We start from the raw sequence: 11,976 nt of genomic DNA on the forward strand, positions 1-11,976 counted from the left end.
TGAGAACCGCTGCTCTAGCCTGAAAGCTCCACATGGGAAACAACTCTGCTCTTTATCCTGTCTGTGACTCAGGACAATCCCAGTACCTAATAAATGACCCTAAATAAAAATCCAAACTCAAGGGCTCATGCAACAGGGTATATTATCTGAGAGATGAGTGTCAGAGCAGCATATACAAAACAAAAGCAAAAAATACCAGCTGCTTCTTAAATTTCCTGTTAAATGCTAAGGCCAGAAAATTGGAAAAGCCTCAAGTACAAGTGCACATGTGAGCACATGTACACATGTTGCATTAAACAGAACTTGGAATATTTGACAGAATATCATATAAGCACATATTAGTAAGATTAGAGTTAACAGACTTCAGGAACACTTTAGAAATTTTGAAATTAACCAAGACAGGCTTCAAGAAGTCTTCAAATAGCCTATTGATTCTATAGAATCATTATTGATGGAGTTATTAAAAAATGCTTAAATTTAAATTTTGTTTCAGGAAGCTAAAGGTAGTATTCTATTACAGAAAGGCTTTAACTGGATTTGTAATTATGCAAAAGTTATTCTTAGTTAGAAACAGAGACTTCAAGAGTCACTGTTGTGTCTACCACATACGACAAGAGCTTGGGATTACAATGCATTGATCTGATTAAATGAGTCTAGTGACTGGTAATTCTGCTGAGAAATTTTTCCTCTCAGGCTCATATTACGATTGACTGTCTAATAACGGGCTGAATTTTATACTATAAAAACCTCAAATCTATGCTGATCATGCTATCAGATGGTATAATAATGTAATCACCTGAGATTTTTTACTCTTCTAGAGTTCAAATAAAACAAAACAGAGTCAATCTTGCTATCAACTTTGGATGGTTTTCTAATGATTCCAATTCAAAATGATTCCAATCCAAATTTTAAAAAGTATAGAAGAAAATCTTAGAGCTGCTATACTTAAGGCAAGAATGTGCACAAGCTCTATTTTTAAAACTAGGTTGAAGTTCATGAAAAGTTCCTTACAGCAATAGGCAAACAAAGGTATCACTCAACTCATTATCAAGGTTTTGGGGGAGAACAAATTAAAAGTATTTACTTACTAGCTCCACTTCCAATTGTTCTGTGGAATAGCTGTGACATCCGAGGACCAAGAGGGCCAAACAGGTGAGGAGGAAGACCCCTGGCCTCCAGCAGAGCTAAAGACAAAAGAGCAGTAGTTGAGTTGTTAATGCCGCTGGTCATATCTAAAAATTTCAAGCAACTGATTCATCTCACATAATTGACTTAAGACAATGTTACTTTCCATTTTGAACTTTAAGAAAGCTACATTAAACTTTCAACGCCACTCTTATATATTGATGTAATTAATATAAGTTACAACATCCATGTGCCAGCTCCATGGCATCTTAAAGGTTTTATGGCGATTTTAAATATCAGTGCCAGTGGGAGCTGTGTAAATGGTCCAAGAAAAATCCCAAATAAATATTTACTTTGAAGAAATTATATGTTAAGCATCCTGCACTGTTCTTCCTCTGATATTATTTCCCAATCAGATATTGGTCAAGAAAGACTCTAAACCATAGGAAAAAATATTTTTATCTGTTCAAAAAAAGTAAGAAAAAACTGCATTCATGAAAGTCAAAGAGAGATTGTTCTAAATTCCTTCAGGAACTTAAAAGCAATGTGAAGATGATTTAAAAATCACATTTCGGCCGGCCGAGTGGCATGATGGTTAACAACTGGCTTGGGACACCAGAGGGCCCCGGTTCGGATCCCACATATGAGGGCCAGTGACACTGCCCTCCACAGCTAAGATGCTGAACAGCAGCTGGGCTGCTGTGAGTCGCCGGGGGACGGTGTAGGCTGCAGCCCCTGTGGCAGTGGGTTGCCATGGGCTACCGTGTGTAGCCAGCAACCAGCGTGAGCAGCCAGCAGCCACAGTGAGCGGCCGTCCAGAAGCCGGCGACTGATCTGCCTCGCCCGGGAAGAGCGCAATGATGGTGCCAACTTGGGCCAGTGAAGCAACGTCCTCCACAACTAGACTGAAGAACAAAAGGACAGCAACTTGTCTGTTCCCCTTCCCCCAATTCCCCAGCACTGTTCCCATCCCAATTCCCCAATAAAAATCTTTAAAAAAAAAATCACGTTTCTTATAAGCCTCACATTGGAAATCAACCACCTGAAGATCATAAAAATACCCATCCACTTGTAAAAAGCATATACATAAGGCTGCTTTTTATAAAGCACTTATAACATTAAAATATCTGGAGTTTATATATATTATTTACATTCATTTTGAAATAAGTGATCAAGAATACAAAAGAACATGGCAAAAAAAAAAAAAGCACCCTACTAGATAGATGCATTATGTTATTAGGTACCAGAGAACAATAGATTAAACTATCTTCTTTTCAAGGTCTTCCTTAATTTATTACCAGCTACACATGTGGCTATAATGAAGAAAAAATTTTAAACATAAAAAATAAATATATAAGATTTTGTCTAGTTAAAGAGTAAAGTGAAGAGGCAGAAGATCATTTTCCAATTCCAAATCATCAAATCACCACTCAATAAGAAACTTATGGAGATACTGCTAGATTATGTTCAAACAAGCTTATCTGAATTGATTTCAACAAAGAACAGTAGTTAACAGGCAGCCCAAGGTAATGGTTTCTTATAGAGCGCAAAACTGTCTTTACCTTGTAATCGTCCCATCTCGGAATCATCGGATTCACTCTCCCCAGAGGTGGTCATGCCCACAGCCCCTGCAACAGAACTAGAGGCTTCAAAGGGGAGGGAAAAAGAAGGCAAGGGTTAGGATAGGAACATTTAAACTCACTATGTATGGTTTATCATGAAAAAGAAACGCAGAGATTTACAGACTAATAAATAAAAGAAACATGTCTGTCCATTGCACTCTCAGCTGTTCTGGACTTCATCCTGTAGCTTTATGAACAAAAAGATGACTCAACTATACCTCAGTGTTAAACGAGCATAAAAATACAACCGTTGTGTTGAATTCATACATGACTTTGACAGATTCCTCACACCTTTAAAACTGTCCCTAAATTAAAGCCTTGTCCTGAACTCCTCTACCAAAACGTCCACTGAAGATTAACACTGCTAAAACCACTGATATTTAAATAGATGAACAATTAGTCACAAACATAACAGACAGCAAAACTGACATTTGGGGTAAGTGTTCCCTATAGGTGTACGCTTTCTCAGTTTGCTTTATTCCTAGACTATAGTCTTGATAAAATAATTTCTCTGTTTTCTTTCATTTCAAGAGTGTGCGAAGAGCATACTCTTTTATTTCCAGGATAAAATATTGAAGATACACATTACAACTAACAGATGACTGTAGAACACTGTCATACAAAAGAGAGGGCAACTAAGATGTCAAAACAAGTTTAGACTGATAAGTTCAGAGCAGAGAGATTCTACTACCAGAAATGCTAACTGGACCAATAATTCAGTGTAAGATTAAGGTCGGTTCTGTTATGAATCTGACCAGGAGATGAAACTATATTCCTGTAAAACTAGGTTTACTGGTCCTCCTCTCCATGTCTGTTGAGTCCTAAAGCATGTGTTTATATAGACAATTCATCTATGTATGACCACATCATCCACAATGCCTTATGCCCTGTAAAATTGACAAATAATGACAGAATGCAAGCCAGGAAAAATATATTTGTCATTACTGTTTAAAGAAGCACATAGGTAACAAGTAAATTTAAAGAGCTTTACTGAAGAAAGAGATGCTAATACACCAGCTATCAGTTGTGTATTTCTGTAATGCTTGTTTTCTTCTTCACACCTCATTAAGTGTTTTCTATCATTTCACTGGGACTTTTAAAAAATCATCAGAAAATGTATGGTTTAGAACAGGAGTCAGCAAACTAGCCCACATGCCAAACCCAATCCAGCACATCATTTTGTAAATAAAATTTTATTAGACTATAGCCAAACTCATTCACTTACATACTGTCTGAGACTGCTTTCATGCTATACCACAGAGTTGAATAGTTCCAACAGAGCCTGTATAAAGCTGAAAACATCAACTCTCTGGCCCTTGACAGAAAATGTTAGCAACCCGGTGGTTTAGAGTTATAGGCTGCCCATAAGTGCTTACATTTATGGTGAAGAAAAAGGAGATAAACAATAACTATACTTCATATTGCTACTTAGAGGTGGCATTTATTAAATGTTTACTATGTTTCTATGTGTTTCCTCACAATCATACAAAAAGGCATTGTTAATAAAGCTTTATCATGTACATGAGAAAACCAAGGCTTGGTGACTTTGCGTGTACTTGCCTTAGGTCAGACAGCTAACAACGGATCAGAGATTTGAACCCAGGCAGTCTGACTTCATAGGTTGTACTCTTAAGAACTGAACTCTATCAGCACCTTAAATATATCTTCAGGACTAATTTTTAATTAAAGTATAGCTGCTTCTTCACATTATACAGAAACCTTGTTAAGAAATACTGTTATTAGAGCCCAATTACAACTGTATTTGTTAAAGTGGCTCTTAAACTTGCTTTAAACTCTTCCAATTATGTGGAAAACAAATATAAAGTTTTGACAAAATACGTAGTTGGTTTTCTTAAAAGCACACTCTGGAACCACACATTTTTTAAAGAAAAACACAAAAATTCACTTGTAAGGTAATGCTGGTTTTTTAAGTTTATCATAAGGTCTACTGGTTTTGCTTTAAAACATTCTACAGATCTACAACCTATAATTTTAAAGGTTTAACTTTAAGTTACTTCTTAAAACATCTTATTGTAATGACTTACATAATAATGACTATCTCAAATTGCACTGCTACAAAGACCTTAACCAAGACAAAACTTGGAAAAGCACATAATAAAAAGAGCTGCCAAGACTAGCAGAATGGAGTCCAAACCTTAAGGGAACCACAGAACCTCTACAGGAAGGGGCAGGGATATTCTAGTTTTTAACGGAGGTGGAGTACGTGTTTTGACAGAAGTCAGTTACTGGACTCAAAGAACGAGATCCTCTGCAAGCCCTTTCAATGACAAGTATTTTAAGTGTCTTTCTACTGTAGCTGTGTACACAAGCTTTTACAAAATTAGATTAGTCATAGACCAGACTAGTCTAGTCTATGAGTTGCTGTGTGTAAAGTCATGCAGGGAAGGAAATGTAATCAATCAATAAGAACTTGACACAGTTCTTCAGTCAAGGCGTCAAACATTCTTAGGCAACATGCGCAAGACCTGTCCCCAGACACAAATATAAAAATAAGACACTATCAAGCAGAAAAAAATCCAATGCCAGATTTTAAGAGGTGTTAACCATTTTTTGTTTACTCTGGCATCTCTCCCATCTAGTCTTAGCATATCTTCACAGCACCATGTAAGATCGTTTCCAATAAACAGCTGAATGAAAATAATAGAGAAAATTTGTTGTTTAAATCAGAACACAAGAACTTTATTACAGAGCTCCAAGTTTTTATACTTGAATGGACACAGCCTCTTATGCAGAAAGCAAAGACAAAATATCAGAATGCTGAGAGAATTCAATTTTACTTGACAGGAACCAGTAAGGGTTTACCAGATACCTAAGTACAGGAGACAACAGGAAGATTTTTTTGTGTCACAGAAGCTTCTGAGCAAGGCCAGAGAATGGTTGTTTGGAATGTAATTATGCCTTATATGGGCCCTAGTATCAGGTGATACAGTAGCAATCTGATTTGTAGTGGTACTGAACAAAAAGTAATCAGGGAGCGAAAAATTTACAAAACTGAGTTGCTTTCTTTTACAATCTGACCCTGTTCTTTTCTTGTGAAAGTAAGAGTCTCAGTGCCAAAACATCTTTCCTTACCATGTGATTGTTTTGCAGGTGTAAAGAATACCTGATTCTCCACTTTAGTGTCTCTAGTATTACCAAGCCTGTATCAGTAATATAAAGGGGTGCACGGTTCTGATTAAGCCCAAAACTAAACCCCCAGCTCTTGAAACCATGTGGGGAACACTTAACCTTCAACTTCAGGAGCTAGCATTTCCTCTATGAAGAGCTAGACGAGTTAAGCTCCATCACAGTATACTTCAGAGTGACCCAGCAGAGATATCATTATCAACAAACTTTCCAAAGTGTTGACACTGGCAAAGTCTGGGTGATATAAGCCAGTTTGCCAAAGATGGAGCATTGCTTTACTATCTACATGTGAAAAAAGAAATACACGCTTATTTCAGTGATTTCACTGAAGAAGGCCAGGAAGATATGATCTTTAAAAATAAGTAACACTGAAAAAAATGAAAATATAAATAACACTAAAGGGATTAAATTAATCTCTTTAAATTAGTAAAAACATTATTTTAAAATACATGCTTCAAATGAAGGGAATCTTATGCCAACCGTGTAAGAGTTACCTAAAAATGGACACTTGCCAAAAGATGCTATGTTCCCATCACTGACTCATACTCGACACTAACTTAGAGGGTTTTATTTTTCTTTAAATTCCAGTTTTACATACTGAGAAACTAAAGTACATTACACTGGTTGTACACCTGAAACTAATATAATATTGTATGTCAACTGTAATTGAAAGCAAATATTTTTTAAAAGCACATTACACTGAAGAACTTAATGTAAAGCTAATACGTAATTTAGTGAGATGGCAGAAGAATTCCTGTAAAATTCACCATAAATCCAGCCTCCAAAGTGTAATAAACATACCACACACATCTTTTACATAAACTTGGAAAATATCTAGACCACACTGTGATTTCAAATATGAATGACAATGAAACACAGGTGAGCGTTTAGGAGGGCAATCTTAAGCACCTAATTCCTGAAACTTTTACCCTCTTAGGTAAATATACCAGGGAATAAAATCTTACTCACCGCCCCCTCCTTCCAGTCTCCAATTATATCCGTATGAATTAAACAGACTTTTGTAACCCAAAGGAAGCAGGACACAGCCATTATAAATGTGCACTTCTTTTCTGAGGCCTGAATTTGAGAGTCACACATCCCAGTTTATAACCCAAAGCAAGCTTAACATTACGTGCTTCAGGTGTTACTCATTTATAAAATGTGGATAACGGCACTCACACCTCAGCAGGTTGTCTTGAATATTAAATGAAGACACATGTAAAGCATTTACTACTGTGTCTGCAACAGAGTGTGCACTCTAAAACTGTTAGCTATTGTAATTACTGTAATAAGTCTACTTTAACAACACACTCAGCAGCTCCATTTCTGTCATCCATATGGGAATTGCCCCACTTCCATATTCAGACTTGAAATAAACATTACACCACTGGGAAGGATAGGCTGTGTATCATTAAAAGCTTCAATGAGTTGCATATGCAATGGACTGTATTTTCCCCCAAATCTACCATTTAACCCTTCAGTAAACTATTCCACGGAAAAGGTACAGGATCAAGACCCCTCCCCACCAGAACTGATGCTGTAAGTTCACCAGGTAATGTATCATACAAAACTAGGGAAATTCAGTAGGCTGGACAGAAAACTGAGAAAAAAGGCAGAAAACATGGACAGTAGTGGGCAAACTAGAACTTTCCTGGCAAACTAGGACATACAAGTGATCAGCCACAGGAGTTCAAGAAAACTAGCACCTATATTAGTATTCAACAATAGTACATGAAAAACCTTTGTTCAAAAGTAAGAATATATATGCCTACACCTAAACCTTATGTGTATCATCCCAATTTAAGGGCCTTATACCCATATGTTCATAATGATGAACTGTACATTTTTGTATCAGGTCTTAATGCTAGTGAGAAATGTTAATGACAAGCTATATTTTTTAAAATGTTAACTTCAATTAATGGTTGAAATATGAAGTATTAGCCTTCTTTTGATATTGGTAATGGATACATATTTAAAGCTATGGGGGAGGGGGTGGCTTAACTTTTGCTGTGCTAAGATGTCAAGAATAAAAATGAGCCCATAAAAACATAAATAGTATTCTTGAAGTTGCTTAGATTCAAAACAAATATTTTTCTTTAGCGATTACAACATTCTAAATTAAAATTTACACAAGTATGAAGCAAATTGAGCCACATCCTTACATTTTTATTATAAATTTCAATTTTTTCAAATAATCAACAGGCAACTATCATATGTACTCATCAATATATAAGCTTAAACAGAAACTTACTCCCTCCTAAAAGCCCTCTGAATGTAATCAGTACATGTGTGGATATAAAAAAGGAATAAACAACAACAACTGAATCCAACTACTGAAAAAACCAAACCTATGAAGTGAAACAAAAGAGAACAGAAAGTTCATCTGATGGTGACATCTAGTATATTTCTGCCCCTCTCTTTCATTACATTTGGAATACCTAGAAAGTCATCTACCTCTAAATAAACCTGTAAGACACCTGAATGCATTTTTGGACTAAGAAATGCCAAGCTACCTGCGGCTCCTTGGGGAGTTTCGTCTGTCCGTGCAGCTGAAGAATTGACGGTCTCCTGGTTGCTCTCAGGGTCTGCCATTTTCTCCTGTCGACGAGCTTCAGCGGCTCCTCTTTTGCCCAGGCCAGAGCCTCGCCGACTACAACAGAAAAATGCCATCATAGGCAGCACTACCAGTGACCAGAAGCAATGGACACACACAGCACAAAGCTCCAATGCATGGAGCACAAAGCCAGTTTCTTCTTTTTACATAAAAATTGTTGAAGAAAATCACTATGGGTAACAACCAAGACTTTGTATATTTAAAATTCTTCCAAGTTATATCACATTCACAATACAAGCTTTTGTGTTGCTATGAGCTGTTGTCATCGTTACAGACAGAAATGATTTTTAAACACGTCCAACTAGAGGGAAAAGAGGTTCCTTCTACAGAGGCAATTCAACTCATTTACAATAGATCCCTACTTTCAGGGTAGATAGTGGACCAATATACAGACTTTCACACCGATACTTGACAAATAGACGAGGGAAGGACCGGGAGGAGAAGGTGGAAAAAATTTCCATCGTCTAAGTTCCAGATTACTCTAATCATCAAAAAAACAGCTATCCTAATGAAACATAGCTCCATCCTTTAAAATAAAGAATTAAAAATTTAATATCTATAAATAATAACAGATGACACTTGGGAAGACACTTGTTTAGGATTAAGGCACAGTATAAGGTATGAAAGAAAGAATGATCAGTCATTTCTCATGAAGCAAATTACACTATATTGATGATGACTTTTTTTTTCTATTTTAATAGAGAAACCAGTAAGCAAATCAGATAGAAACAAGGCTCCCAAATTACTACGTACAACTTGAGATTGTTTAACAGCAGCACCCCAAATTACCTTAGAAAATGCCGAAACCTACTGCTAAGGAAATGTTTTAGACTAAAGTCAAACTACAGTGAAATGAGATGCTGCCTAGTAAAGAACAAGCAGCAGACATGTAAATGAAGGCTCTGAATTACTCAAGAGCAATAGAAGAGTTTGTTCTTCCAAGTAGTAAAAACTCCTCCCTAAACAGGAATTTATTTGGTTAGTATTTCCTTCACAGGGAAAACAGCTCATTCCAAACCCAATTTACCAGGCTACAAATTAGTAGGATTCAAATTAACTCATTTATTTAACATTTAATTTGCACCAACTATGGGACACACACTGTACTAAACACTCTGGTTGTGCCTTCAAGGAGTGTTAGTCTGAACAGAGACAAAGGCACAGCTGTAGTAGACGATAAAAATAATTAGTTGAGAAACCTCAACTAATTCTGAAAAAGTGAGATGAAGAGATCCTGGCGGGCAAGCCAGACAGCGCCGGTACAGCAAGACCATGCACACAGGAAGTGATTTCATATGCACCAAGAAAGTGGCCATAAGCAGAAGAAAAGGAGGCTGCAGAGAAAGACACGAACCTAGGTTACCTGACTTCATATACAGCTTAAAACTCATTTTCAACCATAGTAAATTCAGTTATGTCTTAGATTATAAACTTTAGGTAAACTGGTTTCAAAAGTTGGCCCAAAGTAGAACAAAAGTTCTGAAGAACTAAGAAATTTTCTCTGAGGTCCTGCTAAAAGTACAGGCACATCTGTAACAGACACTGCGGGTTCGGTTCCAGACCACCGCAATAAAGTGAGTAAAGTAAGTCCCAGGAATTTTTGGTTTCCCAGTACACATAGAAGTTATGTTTACAGTATACTGAAAACTATTAAGTGCGCATTAACATTATGTCTTAAAAAGCAATGTACATGACCTTAATTAAAAAATACTTGATTGCTAAAAATTGTTAACTATTATCTGAGCCTTCAGCAAGCTGTAACCTTTTTATGACTGGTGAAGAGTTTTACCTTCGATTTGTAAAAAACACAATATCTACAAAGCGCAATACAGCAAAGTGCTGATACAATAAGGTATGGCCTGTAATGCCAAGGAACCTCAAAACCAACAGGTAGGTATACTAATAACTCCAGATATTGTAAACAATCCAGATAAAACTAGAAAGTAAGCGTGAAAGTAGATTAAAGTGGTCAAGGTCCTTTTCCTATAACTTATAGGCAACAAGTCATACTGTTTTCTTATGTCACTGTCACTACTGTACCCACTGCCAACAGCAGATAATCACTTTAGAGAAGAAACAAAAGAAGTGCTAAAATTTTTCTACTTACCTGAGTTACAGGAGAGTAAAAGCAAACTAAAATCATTCGCCCCTTCACTGGGATTTGGAACATTTAGCAGAGAGAACAAACTACACATAAATGAAAGAAAAATCCTATATGGCTGTGAATAATTAGCAGAACAAGAGCACTTGACCAACTGACCACACCTGATAATCTGAGATGAAATTCCAAGAAAAAGGTTTTTAACTTTAACCTAAGATTCTCAATTAGTTAATAAAAGTATGTGAAATAATACACAGTATCACATCAAAAAGGTAGTCGATTTTCTGAAAATGAACTCCAAAACAACAACTGGGAGAAATGGGAATTGGAGACGTGCAAGAATACAAACAAAACCTACATTTTTCCTTGCAGCATAGATGATGTAATACAAAATGAAAACTAAGTATGTCTCTCCCCCTCACCCATTAAACTAACTGGTGCCAACACCTTTAGAAACTAATTAGGCAATATTACAGCCATTAAAACAGGCATTCCTTTTGGTTTATTAATCACACTACTGCGAAATTCAGCTACCTTTAAAAAAAATAACCCAAATCCAAATCTGCATAAAGAAGCTCATTAGAAGTTTACTTGACAAACTGGAATTTCAAAAACAACCAATGTCCAACTATAGGCAATAACTGAAAATAATGTAGCAACAGAGGAAAAGGGAAAGGATAAGTGTCAAAAAACAGTATGATTAAAACTTAGCAAAAACATGTAAATAAAAATTGGGAAAGAATTCACAAAAATACTACTACTTATATTGGAATAAATTTCTTTATTCAATATTCAAGTGAAATTTTTTATAATTTTTAAAAACTTGCAAAGTTAAGGACTTTTATGAAAGCTGAACACAGATAATGGACTAATCAATCGTACATATGAAACACCCAAGTTATTACCTGGCACTAGCACAGGAGCCCGTGGTCTTTTGGCGTGTGCTCCGCCTCAAACTGGGGAGCTCAGCAGGTGGGGATTCACTGCGCTTCTTGGTAGATTTCCTTAAGCCTATACATGTGAAATACAAAAGTAAAATTTTTAAAAAGAGAAGTTATCTTAAATTAAAATTACAAAATTCTTCATGTCATCATCCTGGTCAAAACTCGACTGAATCTTCCTAGGGCTTCCACAGCAGTCGGCCAGGTTTACTTCCAGCGTCCGCCTTTACTTCGCCTATTCACGCTACAAAAGTTCATGTGATTCTTGGCATTCCCCTACAGGATAAACCTCCCTTTGGCCCAACCTTGACTCAAGTCATCCTACAGCATGAACGATAGTCCCTCTCCTCTCAAACCATCCCCTTTAAAAGTTCCTACCATATTTCTACTCCTCCACTACTTTTCTCCACTAACTAAAGCCAAGAG

General features: G+C 36.5%; 1 protein-coding gene across 12 annotated transcripts in view; it reads right to left on the reverse strand.

Annotated features, from left to right (window-relative positions):
• The window catches only part of TRIP12 (thyroid hormone receptor interactor 12), a 139,647-nt gene that overhangs the window by 56,881 nt on the left and 70,790 nt on the right, over positions 1 to 11,976 (reverse strand). For all 12 annotated transcript variants that reach the window (XM_019657070.1, XM_019657067.1, XM_019657073.1 and 9 more), the window contains 4 exons: positions 11,515 to 11,620; positions 8,408 to 8,544; positions 2,688 to 2,771; positions 1,089 to 1,184 (listed from right to left, as the gene is read on the reverse strand). In XM_019657070.1, coding sequence (XP_019512615.1) covers positions 1,089 to 1,184; positions 2,688 to 2,771; positions 8,408 to 8,544; positions 11,515 to 11,620 — 423 coding nt within the window. The remainder of the gene's footprint in view (positions 1 to 1,088; positions 1,185 to 2,687; positions 2,772 to 8,407; positions 8,545 to 11,514; positions 11,621 to 11,976) is intronic.

Source organism: Hipposideros armiger, unplaced genomic scaffold, assembly GCF_001890085.2.
Source record: "Hipposideros armiger isolate ML-2016 unplaced genomic scaffold, ASM189008v1 scaffold_273, whole genome shotgun sequence".
Taxonomy (NCBI): Eukaryota; Metazoa; Chordata; class Mammalia; order Chiroptera; family Hipposideridae; genus Hipposideros; species Hipposideros armiger.